This window comes from Acanthaster planci, linkage group LG12 (genome assembly GCF_054643075.1).
Source record: "Acanthaster planci isolate LZ-2023a linkage group LG12, COTS_SCS, whole genome shotgun sequence".
Taxonomy (NCBI): Eukaryota; Metazoa; Echinodermata; class Asteroidea; order Valvatida; family Acanthasteridae; genus Acanthaster; species Acanthaster planci.
Window position 1 is genome coordinate 15,559,411 of NC_141788.1, and position 15,735 is coordinate 15,575,145.

The 15,735-nt window shown below is 42.0% G+C and overlaps 2 protein-coding genes across 7 annotated transcripts in view; one reads left to right on the top strand and one right to left on the bottom strand.

The window, feature by feature from the left end:
• The window catches only part of LOC147797190 (uncharacterized), a 78,217-nt gene that overhangs the window by 24,370 nt on the left and 38,112 nt on the right, over positions 1 to 15,735 (bottom strand). The window lies entirely within an intron of this gene.
• LOC147797191 (extracellular tyrosine-protein kinase PKDCC-like) lies at positions 6,719 to 12,124 on the top strand. The gene is made up of 5 exons (XM_087143910.1): positions 6,719 to 8,142; positions 8,899 to 9,311; positions 9,615 to 9,743; positions 10,367 to 10,580; positions 11,587 to 12,124. The coding sequence occupies exons 1-5, from the start codon at positions 8,127 to 8,129 to the stop codon at positions 11,823 to 11,825; spliced, it is 1,011 nt and encodes a 336-aa protein (XP_087000036.1). The 5' UTR covers positions 6,719 to 8,126; the 3' UTR covers positions 11,826 to 12,124.

A 15,735-nucleotide genomic window follows, 5' to 3' on the forward strand; every position in this document is an offset into this window, starting at 1 on the left:
CCATGCAGTACATTTTCAATGGGTCGCCCCCGCGCTTTTTGCCCCATAAACAATATGACCATTTATTTGCATGCACGCATAATTATAATTGAAGTTAAAATCTCATCCAACTAATACGCAGTGCCCTCATTATAAAAGACCAGAATTTTATTCCTTAGTCGTCGAGCATTTTATCAGAAACGCTTGAAGAGGAAGGCAAAAACTAGTTTTTGGTCCTCAAAATATTGGAAACCAAGCTGGAAATGATATATATTACTGCGGGAACGACACTTTACAAGTCTGCTAACCATATATCACCGCGCTGCTCAACAACGCTCACCGCACTGCGTAATATGGCCTTAATAGTACACCATATCCGCTTTCACGTTCTCAAAATTGTTATATAGTACCAAGACTTCAAGTGTGGCATTTGGCGTATGGTATTACTGGTACCAACCTCAGATAAAATCTGAACCCGTGTTCAAAGCTGATTTGGGCAGTTTTCCAATACTCAACTTCAGCTCCGTCTCAGGCTTCAACTTTTTTTGTACTACCTGACTTTGAAGCTGTACGCGCACTAATTAGTCTAATAGTGCCATAAAACATCATATAAGAAGCAAGAGAGCAAAAAACTAACGTAATCCATTTTGATTTAAACACTTCAGGCCCACAATCGGGGATTGGTTTTGGGGACGAAGCCTGAGACGGAGACAAAGTTGAGTATTGGAAAAAAGCCTTGGCTACGTCACGTCTATTGTCAGCAAAGGTTTCATACATCGGAGAAGAGGACACCGAAAGTTGCTGAAAAAAACATGTCTCAGAAAAAAATCATTTCAGCATTGCAAGATGTCTCAGAAAAAAATCATTGCAGCATTGGCAACATGTAAAGTGTTTGCTGCAATAATTTTTGAGCTTTTTCGCTTTTTTGTTACAAGGAAGACAATTCTTACATTTCTTTCTATGAGAGGAAAGGGAAAGGTTAAGCTTTATCAAAGGACACACCGCTTGAAATGCACAAACGGGTTAAAAACTTTTTTGCGGACATGAATCGACTCTATTTAATCAGCTTCTATTTTGTCGACATATCAAGGAATCGAAATGACCCTACTGTATAATATTGGGGCAGTTGTGAACAGAATTGAACAGTGTGTAGAATCGAATCAAAGTAGGTATTCATCCGTGAATGTCGTGTACCCAGTGTACATGTACATACATGTACAGTACGTGTATTACGAAGAGCACAGTCGACTATCTACGTAGTACGTGTACCTTCTGCTTGCAGATATTATTCATGCAGCTGGTATGGTATGGTACTTCACGGTAATAATGATGTCATAGTACGTGGACTGGACCGTGAGGCGGACCGTGACCGTGCCAGCACTCAGCAGCTATTTGATGAATATGAATGATTACATGTAGCCTACATGTACATGCCATAGTACCGTATTTGTATGTACTCAGTCGATGTGGGGGAAAGATTCCGGTAAAACATGAACAAATTGAGCAGGTGAGATTAGGCCTAGCAGTACTAGTACTTTTAGTAGTACTGACATAACTGAGTGGGGCCTGGCGTACGTCTCCAACTCCAAGTTCAACTGACGAAAGTACGAGCGTAGGCCTGTTACGCCCCAACTATAGCATAAGTCCCAACTATAGTTGGGACAGTCCCAAATGTAGTGCTGCAGTTGGGCTGGCCCAACTATTGGTGACCAAGGTCTGGGGGGAAATGTCTCAACATTATCTAAGTCAATGTGTCTCACACTTGACACAATTCATCAAAAATGTGGCACTTAGCCCTATGACCAATGACATGACATTTCATGTCATTTGTAAACAATATGACTTTGGCATATGCTGGGCACATCATGCACACAGGACCTCTCTGCTGTAGTTGGGCCGGCCCAACTGTAACACTCTAGTTGGGACGGGCCCAACTATAGTTGGGACTGATGCAATAGTTGGGGCGTAACAGGCCTACACTTGACTGGAAATGACTAGATACTAACCCGTGAAACCTGGTCTGCTATTTTTCTCAAGACTCTTAGAGGGTTCATGCTTGGACTCTGTTTCTGCATCAATTGAAAAAGGAAATCCCAAACACAATGATAAAATTAGAAAATGAATAGCATAAATGGGGTCGGATTCGAACCAGGGGTCTATAGATCTGAGCTAGTATTAAGTCGCTTCCCACTTGACTTGAGTTGAGCCTAGCGCTAGGCCTATGTACTACTATAGTATTAGGCCTACTAGCTATAACGCTAGGCCTATGTCATGGGATCAGGTGAACTTGGGTCCGAGTTGACTGGAAACCGATGTCGTAATCCTACCTACCGTGCCTACCCTACATGCCTACTACCCTAACTAAGGCTGCTGAAAGTTGATTTCACGGTTCTCGTCACTGCCCGAATGGAATTTTCAGCCTGCATCAAAAAGTTCATCTTTTTCCTGATGTGCCTAAAGCCACATCTGATTTAACAGTTCTCCTCACGTCAGCACCCACGTGCAAATTTGGCCCACATCAAAAAAGTTCACCCTTCATTTTTTTAAAAAACAGCGTCAAGATCATGAAGATCGTCAGTCTAAAAACTGAACACTAGCACTATTGTATTGAATTGACATCTTTGCCAATACGTCAAATGCACTTGTTTTTGGAAATGCATTTATTTGTACAAATTGGTCACAGTTGTGTGTCTTTGTACGTATAGAATGCAATGATAAATTGAGGGAGTAGAGGCATTTTTTTGAAAAACACATGTACGTGTGGTACGCTAGTCCGCGTACATTTGAGTCACCAACAGAAAAAAGGGAAGAGTCAATTTTGATAGACAATCAGCGCGCTGTTGCCGGAATGGGCTAAAACACATTTTGCATATGATGGCGCTTGGTGCGTGGCAGGAAACTGGCACATTGCATGCGCCCGAGGTGATATGCATCAGTTGGCAGCAGTTGAAATCCACACTGTTCAAATACCACATTCGGATTTGCTTTGGATCATCCAATGAAGGGGTACCGCGAGTTTTCCAAAGCCACAGTGATTCTTGCCGTCGACTCATGCATTAAAAAGGCATGTATGTCTTTTTTGTCAATAAATTACAGTTGTTTGTCCTGTTGACTTTTAAAATTCTATTCTCTATGCAATTCAAATCCTTTTTCACAGTCAAGACAAGAGCCTTTGAAATGAGTTCAACCTTTATGCACAGTGTGAGTGTGATGAACTTTAAGGAAAATTCCTTGTCAAATTTCTGGAGAAATTTGCTGATGAAAGATGATGAAAAACCCTCATCACTTTTCCAGGAGTGGCTGACGAGCACCTTGAGATCAACTTTCATTGGCCTAACGTGGCACGGTTCCAAACGTCGTGGCATACTCCCAGAACTGGGAGGTACACTCTACACGGGACAGTGGAGGGGGGCTTGATGTTTTCATACCAGCAGAATCCCTGTCAAAGGTTAGAAAAATTGGCAAAGATCAAAGTGTCTGGGGAGAAAAATGTTCTCTTGTCGTGCCTGTTAGGGTATTGCATACAACTTAATACTGTGTGTTCGAAGGGCAGGATATACATGTAATAGGAACCAGTCTTCTGTTCAATTCGGACATGATTGTTTGTTAAAGAAAGGCAAGAACGTAAGTAAAAGGTCTGAATTTTGCCCAAAATACCGCATAGACAATCAAACCATCGCGGCCATAGGTTAATGAGTGATTTTTTAGTCATGTTAGTGTGGATGGCTTTTGGGGGAAAGATTTGATTGAAAATGCAGCTTTAGACAGAGTAAACGGGCACATTCAGAATCCCATAGTGTTAGGCCCTACAAAGCAATGTAAAGTTGCATCTGTGAGGCACACAGTGAGTGCCTCACAATTCTGGAATTACATGTATGTTGATACTAGGCCCTCTCAAGTTTCCTTTGAGATTACTTTTATCAACCTTGGTGTCAACCTGCTTGCAGCAGTGCTTGCTTGTCATTTCCGATATCGGAAAGATTGCGAGAAGAAAACGTTAGTATCACACGTAGGATGTGGGCCAATTCCTAGAATGAGAAATTTCACACTTTTCCTTCCATGTTTCATGGTATTGTTTGTGTAAACCATTCTTGATAAACCGAGCATAAAGGGTGTGTAGTAAAAAGCCATGCTTTTGTTAATTTTTTTAGTTTAGTGGCAAATTTTTAGCCTAATGTCTGACCGTTAGGCCAGCCTATATCATGTAGGCCTATGCTATACCCACTGCCTTCTGTGGCATCGCTTTTGATCACTGAAGTGTGCCGACTCGACTCAACTCAACTGATTAGACAACTTAACCATCTCTGCATCATATGAAAAGACAAATTGTCCGTCATTGTCCGTTAAACAAGTCGACTCATCCTCAGGCATGTCAGGTGTGTGTGTGTTGTTGGGTACCGGTCAACTCGGTCCCGAGCCAACTTGGTTCCTTATGACTATGAGAAAATGTATGTCGGAGATCATTATTATCAACAGACATTAATTATTTCATTGGGTGGTACATGGTCAGATATAGTCCCTTCGCCCATTTACCACTTCGCTCACAAGATGCCCAGTGACATTGGCAATGTCTGCAGTGCGGTGCGTGATAAAGAATAGCATCTTCGTTGGACTTCAGCTCAGGGTTGAAATAAAATTTCTGTTTGCAGTTTGGAAGAATCGGGGAGAAAGGAAAAGATTTCTGTCTTTGCTTTTCACGTACGGTATCAGATTGAAAAAACTGTTATCGATTTCCAGTCTTTTTATATGTCCATTGATAATTGGATTTGTATCAGTTCTTGTAAAATGAAACAATTCGATGCTAAATGTAGTTTGTAATTTTGAATGATTTTAAACACGTACATGTATTTTCTACTGTGTGTTATTTCCTGTTTGTTATATGCATTATGTGTAACTAATGTAATTCATGAACATGTATGTAATTCGGATTTGCGCTGCGAGTCATGATAATTTGATGTATTAAACCATGAAAGGCTTCCCTTTCAAACGATGTTGCGTCTCTTTCATCCTTGGTTTCTTTATTACTGAACGTAATAAAAGTGAAGACCAAAAATTATATATAATGAAGCCTGAAAGAATCTAGTCTATCAACGCCTTGCTTGAAAAGTAGCCTTCCCAGTTGCAACCCCTAAATGGGACCGAGTTGATTTTGGACGGAGTCGAATTGGGACCGAGTTGATTTGGGACCGAGATAACTTGGGACCGAGTTGACTTGGGACCAAGTTGACTTGTTGCATATTGAATATTGTCATCATCTCTTTGAGTGGCATCCTCTAATTTGTATTGTTGTTTTCTCCCCCTATATCGATAGTTTAGCCTGAAATGTCTTATTTTTGTACAAGGAAATTTGTAGTAAAATAACATGATTGTGACCCAGTAGAACTTTTCACCGCAAGATAGCAAGATAGAAAGGAGCATTGGCCCTTTTTTTAATGTAAAAGCTGTACTGGTACATCAAGATTTAAAAACTAAAAGTGACCTACATCTGACTTTGGAAATTTTATCAAGTGATACATCTTTTCCCTAAAAAGTACATTATTGCATACAATCTATGTGCCTTTTGCCCGTTCTTTGTACAGTGGGATTTCATTTTGGTTTCCCAGTGTAATTGAGTTTTTTGAAAGAGATTTGATTTTTCAACTGTCATTGTGCTTGGTCTTTTTGGCATCGACTTCTTGTGTTGAAAACAAAATTATTAAAATGTAAGACAGATAATTGAACTGGTTATAAATACAAGTAAACTACCGTACTGTAGATAGGTTTGCGGTAGCACCATGGATATATATCGCTTTTTAGCATATGGGGTTCTGAAAAGAACCGGTGGTACTCAACGTTTCGGACAGTACATGTATGCTCTGTCCATCATCATTATAGCAAAATTTTCCAAATATTATCGTGATTTTAATATCACACCCCCACCATGAAATATCAGGAACAGAAAAAAGGAGAAAATACTTGTAACTAAGCCATATTTAGATCTATGGATACATACGCATGGCAGAACCCATTTTCAAAACTACATGTGTTTGTACACATGTACATCCAGGTGGTTCTGTGTACATGTATATGTATGTGAGCATGTACATGTATTTGTAGATATACCGGTACATGTACATGTAGCGGCAGATGCCTTTTGTCCTGTTGCAGCGTACGTGATGCGTTCATCCCTAAGCCAGTTTCTCCACACATTTTTATGCAAATTTGTGGGCTAGAATCTGTTTGTGTTGTTCTGTTCAAAGAGAAATGCTTCCCTCAGATTTTTCAAGGAATTTCTTCCTCACCACTTCCAGAGAAGACATGTACATGTACTAAGTTTCTTGTCCAAAATAAACAGAGCGTCTGAAATACGTGTAAATTAAGAGTAAAAATGAAAGGGGGCCTCCATGTACGCGTACATGTTGGGAGAAGTGTGAGAAATTAAGGGGAAAATTGTCTAAACTGTTCAGGCCATGTCACGTGAGAAATATTGTGTAGGATTATATATCACTATGAATTTGAACACCGTGAATTCGTTGTGAATTCGCAGTTTCACCGTGAAAATTTTTTTCACGGCGATTTCACGGTCGTTTACCATGTGAAAATACGGTGAAAATGCTCCTGGTCGTGACCTCCTGAGGACACCTTGAGGTGAGACAAAAAGCCGTGCAAATGCCGTGAGCCCTCTGAAGTAGTCCTCCCCTGCGGTTTGGTTAATCTAATAAACACTTTACGACCAATTAGCTTATGCCATTAGCCAGGCCTCATAATAGGGCCAGTGAAACCACAAACCGCCCACTGTTTATAAAGTTACCAGGCACTTAACTGTGTGCTGCCCATGCCCACCACCCATCCTTGCTCAAGGCCACGATCAAATAGGTTGGTATACAGTAAATGTGCTTGTGCAATGTACATGTACTGTACATACAACTTGTGGCCGGAAAATGGTCACAGTGCAGATACAGTAGATTACTGTTCCAGCGCTCCCTGATACAACGCTCTATACTATACTTACTATACCGATCTAACGCTCTATTTTCATTTCCCCAACTGCACGCCCATTCACTGTGTATTTTTTATGTGGTTGCTTGTAGTGCTCCCGTTTACAAAGCTTTTTGGGATATAACGCTCAGACTTTTCGGTTACAGCGCTCTTTACCTTGGAAAATCGGATTCTTTGAAAATCAATCCATCTTCACAAGGCCGCCACGATTGGCTGGCCAGGCCTGGACAAGTTTCTTATACCAGAAAGAAAGACAGGAAAAGGGACAGTCGAGTATTCATTCCAGAACGATGGTAAAACCTGCCCATGGAGGATTAAAGTCCTCCTTCCTAAATGCCCACGCATCGCGCCTAGCGATTGCAACGGCGGAAGGAGGCTTGATGCTTACCCCGTTGCGCGAGGTTGCAACCCGTAGAATCACCTGTACACGAAAAGTCATTGCCTGCTATGATTATAAATGTTACTGTAGCGGTCCAGCCCCCTGGCCGATCGCTCGGGGGCGGCGGTCCGTCCGCCACTGAAGGGGGAATTGGAGGCCAGGCAGGCAAAAAGAAAGTTCAGCAGACACTGAAAGACTTGGGTGTTCAAGCGGACTGGATTTCTATTACAATCACAACTGCTTGGATAATTAAACCGGTGCTAATCTATGTGGTTCCCGGCCGAGCCATCACAACGTCCATCCACCCAGTCGTCTCCCACAGCACACAGCTTTCCCGAAAAAAACTTGGAAACTCGCCCAACTTCAGTGCCGCCAAAAAGTATCACATTGTAGGCCACTTCCGGCCGACAGGCAAGACTTACAGAAAATACTTGTACTGTACATTCTGTGCACCCACGTGGGCCAATCACGCCTTGAAGACGTGCACAAGGTTCAAAGATCACACAATTCGCTAAATTAAATGGGGAATTCCCAGATCCCTACATTACTCGATAAACATGTAGACATGTCTGTATTCTAATATTCAGTCGGACAGTTTGTGTCATTGATCATGGGCAGGTTAGGTCGGCATGTGTGTGCTTAGAGCTTGCACGGCACGACCTTCGTACTACAAACAAACCGTGCATTATTACGACCTCACTCTTCCTGAAGAACACAACGACCTATCCTGTTTGCGGCATATTGAGGGTAAAATGGCCATGGAGTGCACGTCCGTTTTCAGTTCTTTGAAATGACAAAGGAATGTGGTGAGTGCATATTTGTTTTTTACGTGTATGTTTTTTTTAGTATCCTGCCTCTCCACTGTAGAATAGGCCTGGTGTGCGTGACTCTTTGGAACATATGTTGACCATCCTCGAAATTCCCTCAACTTGCCACAGCTTTGTACATTTCGGTTATCCTATGCTTCCTGAACTCAATCAGAAAGGTACCCGTTTCGGAATAAAAATGTTGGTCGTTGATTTTTGGTGATGCAGCGCTCAGATTGACCTGCATAATGGTGACATTGGAGCAAGGATGACCCAAACTCTTTACACGTTGGCTACTGTAAAATTCCCCAAAAGGGTGGTTCGCCTTTGCAAGTTTCCTTTATCTGGAAACAAGCCAGTGATGTGCCCAATGGCCGTATTTAAATTCCACCTGGTGATGACGACAAATGGTGGCAGAACCACCTACATGTATTGGTAAAATAAGTTGCAGTTAAAAGATGAACTTAAGAGGCTTATTCTTCAGAGGAAAGTCGGAACCGAGGGATCGAAGCGTTTGGTCGGTGAAATTATTCTTTAAAACTGCGAATTGTAATACAAATACAGTGTTTAGTTAATGTGCACGGGTCTTTTTTCCCAGTCTGATATAAATTTCTTTCTTTCCAGATCTGATATCAGTATAATATGAAGTTTCCTGGTAGACAGTGTGGTCAAATAGTACTAACAGGAAGTGCAATTGGACTAACACTACTACCCTTAGTATTCATTGTGCACGAACTGACCGTCTCTGTCTACCAGACAAAGACCCGCCACAAAGAGCCTCGCGGGGGGAGATCCCCGTCATACTGCAGCCGGACCGCCGCGCGTTGGATTGGCGAGAGGAGCTGCTGCGACAACTCAAGTCGGACCTTCTTGACGAGATCAACGGCATCCGCAGCGGGTCTCTCCCCGAGCTTCTCGCGTGTCACAACATCGACACGATCGACAAGAAGGAGCACCTGGGTAGGGGCGTGACCAAGGAAGTCTATCGCGGGGTGTACCGGGGTCGATCCCTCGCCCTGAAGATGGTCACCGACAAAGTGGAGGACATCAAGGCCTGCCGCCGCCGAAACAAGTACAAAAGGAAGTCTGACTGCTACGTCTATGCCAATTACAAACTGGTGAAGGAGATGGCACTGACAATGCAATTAAATCATCCAAACATAGTGAAGGTACACGTATGCAGATTAGATCCGTCACTGACGATGACAGCACAGCGACAACATTGGACAACGGCAGTTGTCATTGACGTGCACTATACTTTAAAAAAAAGCCTCTGACTGAAGCAAAAATTAACTTTACAAATATTTCTATAAGTAGGAAAAGAGCATATATATTTTAAGAAGTAAGCTTTTTGGAGAAATGTTATGAAGAAAATTATCTGAGAAGCTAGGCCTATCACCATATTGATATTTAGACTTTGAGTCCAGGCTTTACGTTTTCCCGACACTACCACGGTTTAACTGTGTCCCTAGGGCCTGGGTATATGTATTCGGAGTAACGACACAGCAATGGGAAGTCGTGGAGTGATATCGGTGTATGAGATTGGGGAGAGGACAGCTGGAAGCATCTTGAGGCTGTTACCATGGGGTAAACGTCTAGATGTAAGTTGCCTCGCAGGTTGGTGTTTGTTACTTTGTAACAAGTAAACCGTTGGCTAAGCAGTAATTAGATTCCTTCAGCTGTAAGCAAATTTCTGCATTGCAGCATGCAGCTCACTGTGGTCCTTGGGTATACAAATCAAGATGTGAGCATCAATATATAAGGAGGATCTTCGCTCAAGGGTAATTAATCCCTTCCCACGTTTTCCTGAATCACATTGCAAGCAATTAGCGAATTTCAAGAAATGAAAGTCTGGATGTGAGCATTCATTACTAATTCTTGATTCAAAGTGGACTGAGCGACTTAAACAACGAATATACCGAGCGCAATTAACTTACTGGATAACACTACCAACTTTTGAAAACAGCTGCGAGTCCAAAATCTTGCTACTGATAGTGTCGTCACTGATAAAGTGCATGCGCATTCAAAGTTGGATTCGATGTCTAGGCCAGTGTATTTCTTCTGAAATTTGTGAGCTCAGGCATTTTAATGGCCTTGAACGAACTGTTTGTTTCAATCCTAATATATATATATATATATGTGTGTGTCAGAAATCCCTCCTGCACTTTACGATAGGATATTGAGTAACAAGTATTAAATATTTTTTTTATTTTCATTCTCACAGATGAGCATCGAGGTGGCCGATCTTCTTCATTACCTGGAGCATTCGCCTTTGGGCTCCCTGGCCGTGTGGGATTTTAAGACCCACCAGTTTACGCTTGTGCATGGCAGACTCAAGCTTATCGATCTGGATGACGTGTCGGCCCAAGAACTATCATGCCAGAGGCATGCTGATTGCAACGTAAGGGTCGACACCCAATCAGGAAGAAGTAACATAGGTGAGTTGTGGAGCACCGCTCAATATTTTGACCCGACATTCCTCATTGAAGTTGACAGCCGTCGAGCTTTAAATATCTGATTCCTTAACTAGCCCTAACCCCGTTAAATTCATGTTTCAACCTACCTCTAAGTGCACCCACTTTTCGATTCTTATACCTTTAAACCGAGTAACCACATCCGTTAAATTCTCACTTATCCAACCTAATTCTTTACCTAACCTTACCCCACAACTCTCGATTTCTTAACCCGACTTCAACCATACCAAATTCTCTATAGCCCCAACACCATCTACTAACCGAATCTACTCGTTACTCAGTTAGATGCTAGAAAACTACAGATACGTTTGTCAGGACACAAATGCACTGTATCGGCTTTCAGATAAACAGACTTTGCTCATGTTAGAGATGAGTATTATATAAACATTTCATCAAAGTAACAAGCTGTATTCAACATTCGAACAAATTATGTACAAAATCAACGGCTGCTAGCCGAAACAGCCAATAATCCTCACACTAACTCTGTGCATTAACTCTCCCTTTCTCTGAAACCCTTACAAAATCCTGATCTCTGAAAATTTTGATTCAATTTGCTCTCTCTAAAACTACCAGAAAAATTGAATGCTCGTTTCTTACCCTAACCCAGATCATTAATTCAAAGGTTAAGCATAACCCAAACCCCACCCCACAGGCGGCACACAGTCTTTCGCCTTACCTTGCTCAAGGCTCCATTTTAAACATTGCACTGTGATAACATCGGAGAAAATGTCGTTGGGGTGGATCCGCGAGGCTCTTTTAGAGAAAACGTTAACATTTTACGTTTGAATAGTGCGTGATCAAAGAAAATTCATAATAATTAACTCTTTAAAAATTAGAGTCACGATGTCTGTCAGGGTGGATCATTCTGATAAGTTTGGTTACACAAACGTACATTTAAAAATCTCAAACGTAATTTGATCTTTAAAAGATACCGATAGAGTTACCTACTATGTGAATGTCTTCTCCACAGTTGACAGCGACACCGGTCTGGTGCCGTGCGTCAACTCCACGTGTTACGGACTAAACGCCAAGTTCAACGTAATCAGCGCTGCCAGAGGCCTGTTGGAATCCCTGTTGGACAACGCACCGCCTTTTGTCCAGCACGAGGTTGAAGACATCGTAGGTTTATCCAGCCAGGGAAAGATCCTGGCGAACGAGCTCAGGGAACGCCTGCAGCAGTTGATGTTTTTCACATTCAAACACAATTAGGAGAAACACGAAGAGGATTCAGTTGAAGACGGACACGAGAGCGGCGATTAGGCAGTTAAGAATTCGTGCGTGCCGCGGCCAGGGTCGATCAAACCACGATTGACAAGAAAGACTACATGACCTTCTGGCCGGTGCACATACTTCATGAGAATATATTGTGTATCAGTTTAAGCATGGTGCCATAAAAAGTGGTTTAAGTTATGCCAGCACTGAAATGTAGTTTGTATTCGATCACAGAACTAAGAAGATTCGACTGAAATTAAATTTGGCATTCTGTCAGAAAGTCGATTATGAACTCACGTGTGACTCAAAAGAAACGCATTTATTATGCATGCTAGTAATAAGAAACCTCCAAAAGCGGCCTACTTGTGCTCAAGTTCAGTCTTTTTAATCAACCTTCAGTGCCAACGTAGACCTTAACGGTGGGTCCATCTGTAAGCAAGTTTGTAGTGTGCAACAGCTCACCAGGCCTACGTCCACATGGCCCACATTGGCCACAATGTCCGCAAACGTTTGTGACCCAGCATGTCCGGCCTGAGTTTATATATATCCGAGGCCTCACATTCGCCGGCCCGTTTACGTTCACGGGCCATCATGCCTTGCCACTGAGTAGAACCAAAGTATCCGGCCAATTTGTCTGTAAGTTCATTATGCCTGGTCCATTTCGTCATTTGGCCCAATGGATATTTCAGTTTCCTCCGATCTCACCCTTAGCCCTTCGAGAGAATGGGCTCAAAAGGCTATGTCCGAGGGCCCACTGGGTTAATCCCATACGTCCAAGGGCCATTGTGTTTGTCCACAATATCCAACGGCTCACTGTGTTCAGTTCATTTCGTTATGACCAAAGGCCCTTAGTTAAATTAGCACGCCTATTTTGTCGGCAAGGTGCAGGCTCATGATTCTGCCAGTTTTGGACAAGCTGTGTGTGTCCTATACACGTACATCTTCAGCAAAAGTTGTGGATTAGGCAATATCCTTATTATTACTATTACTATTAATTAGTTTTATTTCAACAGGGTAGCCTTCTCAGTTTAACACTGCTATTCTTAAGGGCCCTGATTACAAGTACAATTAAATTAAAGTAAAAACACATACAGTACACTAAAGATTAAAAATATACAGACAACTTAAATAAAAATATAGAAACCATCAATGTAGCCTTAAAACAAACCAACAAAAAAGACTCAAAAAAACCTAAATGTGTATATAAAAGCAAATTAGATCATAAAATGGAATCGATGTGATAAAAATCCATAGTTCTAGCAACACAAACGGTATGAGTATTATCCCAAACACCACTGAACATAGCACACAGAAAATATAATACATTACAAAAAAATGTTGTAAAAGAAATGCATTATATGAAGTGAAAAGAAAATGTAAAAATGAGTACAAGATGACTAAAACACAAACACAAGGTATGATTAAAACACTAAAATGGTGAATATGGGAATGCTTTTTATTACAAAGGAGATTTAAGTTCAGACAGAGATTTGGCATTTCTTTGTGAATTAGCCAAATTGTTCCAACCTACTCTCCCCAAGTGAAGGAAAGTTCGTTTGCCGGCATTAGTCTTGGGCTGGAAGGACAAAGATAATGAACCATTGGAGATCGCACGAGTACCAAATGAATGAGTTGTGGGCGTGAAACGAGAGCTAAGGTAATGTGCAGTTAGTTAAGACATTTATAAACCTCACACATTCTAGTATTTTGCCAGCGTTGGTAAATCGGAATCCATGAGAGCGCCTCGTGTAAATCAGCAATATGTGTTCTTAGATGGGCATTTAGAATCAACCTGGCAAGTCTATTGTGAAGTTTGACAAGTCTCTCACAATTGCAAGAACAACTAGACCACACAACGCTGCAGTAATCAAACAATGGCAAGATCATGGTGGAACTGAGCATTTTAAATGTCGGAGTAGGGAGGTAAGGTTTAGCAGAGCGTCTAAGAAGTCCAATGTTTTTAGAGATTTTCTTAGCAATAAAATCAACATGACTAAGAATTGGTAGGAACAGGAATTGAGAATAGCCTGAAATTGGTAAGGTCCAGGCTCAAGTTGCATAAGTTAGTGTTCCTGCTTAAGATAAATGCTCCAAGCTGCATTTGTTTTCAAGACAACCTATTACGACAACGCGAACATTTCGGCATTATTTGTCTGTGTAACATCCAGGGTAACGCGGCCTATCAAAATTAAGTTAAGGCATGAATTACAGTTCCGAGTCTATTCTCTGACTTAACCTATTTCCCATTGTTATACGAACGTGGAGTCTCGAGTCTATGACACTCTTGCTGTTACGCCTGAGTGCATACCTTAGCTCCATTCATTAACGTGCACGGGTTTGGGCCGAGTCAAATATCGAGAGTATTGGTGCAGTCAACACCATAGCATCAGTGCTGGATACATAGCCCTACTCGCTGCCCTCCCTTTTGCGGCTCGGAGTTATTGTTACACGTTTGTCACATATTGCAGCCAAACCAATCGGACTAACCACCACAGGCCTCTATGAAACTAAGGAATGCTATATCAACTTCATGAGAGTACTTGTGCAGTCGACACTCAGTGCTGGATATATACCTGTATTCTCTTCATCTTGCGCCTTGGATTCATTATTATACGTGTGTCATTGCAGCGAAACCTTCCGGACTAAAACCGCCACAGGACTCTATGAAATTGAAGAATGCTATATCAACCTCGTGAAAGTATGGTTACCACTTTTAGAACCACTTTACAATCCACTCAAAATGAGCTTCACTAATACTTACATGTTCTTATGAATCATTCCGAAATGCCCCTCACTACAGATTGCTATTCACTTGGAGAATGTGCAACTTTGGATTCAAATTACAATGCCAATTTTGGAGTTCAATAATAACATTTAAGAGTTTTTATAAAGCGTAAATTTTCTCCTAAAATTTATTATAGCGCTACAAATATTAGCAATACAAGATAATTTATGGGCTAACTCTTCAAGCAAGATTATTATGTGCTCGGGGAGAAGCGATTCTGACAGATCTGTCACCTCAGGACCGGTATGATCTTGGAACAACTAGAAGATGTGTCGTTTCAATTAAGCTATAATCCAACATTATAACAAAAGAGTGTACAAAACCAGACAAAGAGAAGCAGCCAAAAGACATCAAGTTAATTCCTTATTGAAAGGTGAAGAGAAAATTCAAATCCTAGTTGAAAATTTTGCTTTACAAAGCATTGATCTTGAAAACACGAGGGATACTAACCTTTGTCAATTTTCTATGGAGAAAGGCAAACGTACACAAGTAAGATTTGAAGCTTTGCATGGCGGAAGTACATAGGATGTAGGTTTGCGGGTACGCCATGTAAAATTCTCTTTTGGGAAGAGGTGTGGTTCTGAGAAGAACCGGTGAGTGTTTAACTCGACGTTTAGGCCAGTATGCTCTGGCCGTCCTCAGGAGAATGTGTGCTGACTCGAGTGGATGCCGTGTAATAAAGGTTGTCTGGAGTCGGTGAAACGTGATGTGGCTTGGTGGCTTGCTGAGGGTGCACTGGAGCATGCAGGTGTTGGATCCAGTGGAGGATTAAGGATGCAGATTTGGGCGGGAAACTAGTTTAGGCGGGAAACTGGGGATGGGTTGGCTTCGGGTAGAGAGGACCCTAACACCAGGGGATGAGGGGGGCCTGGGTTTCAGGTATAGAGGACCCTACTGCCCGTGTGGTGGTGGTGGTGGTCTTGGGTGCTAGCAGTGGGCGCCAGATGTCGCTCAGCTTGAATCCGATGTCTTGAGGGACGGTGTTGTGCCGGAAGATTTCGATTGCCTCCCGGATTCTTGGGTGCCAACGCTTGATAGGGGCGATGAGTTCTGCGTTGTCCCATTCGATGCGGTGGTCTGATGTGTGTGCATGTTTGATGATTGCTGATTTCTCGTAGTCTC

Coding starts and splice junctions, on each gene's coding strand:
- LOC147797191 (XM_087143910.1), top strand. Junction 9,744..10,366: donor CATGGGGTAAACGTCTAGAT/GTAAGTTGCCTC, acceptor TCATTCTCACAG/ATGAGCATCGAGGTGGCCGA. Junction 10,581..11,586: donor ATCAGGAAGAAGTAACATAG/GTGAGTTGTGGA, acceptor TCTTCTCCACAG/TTGACAGCGACACCGGTCTG.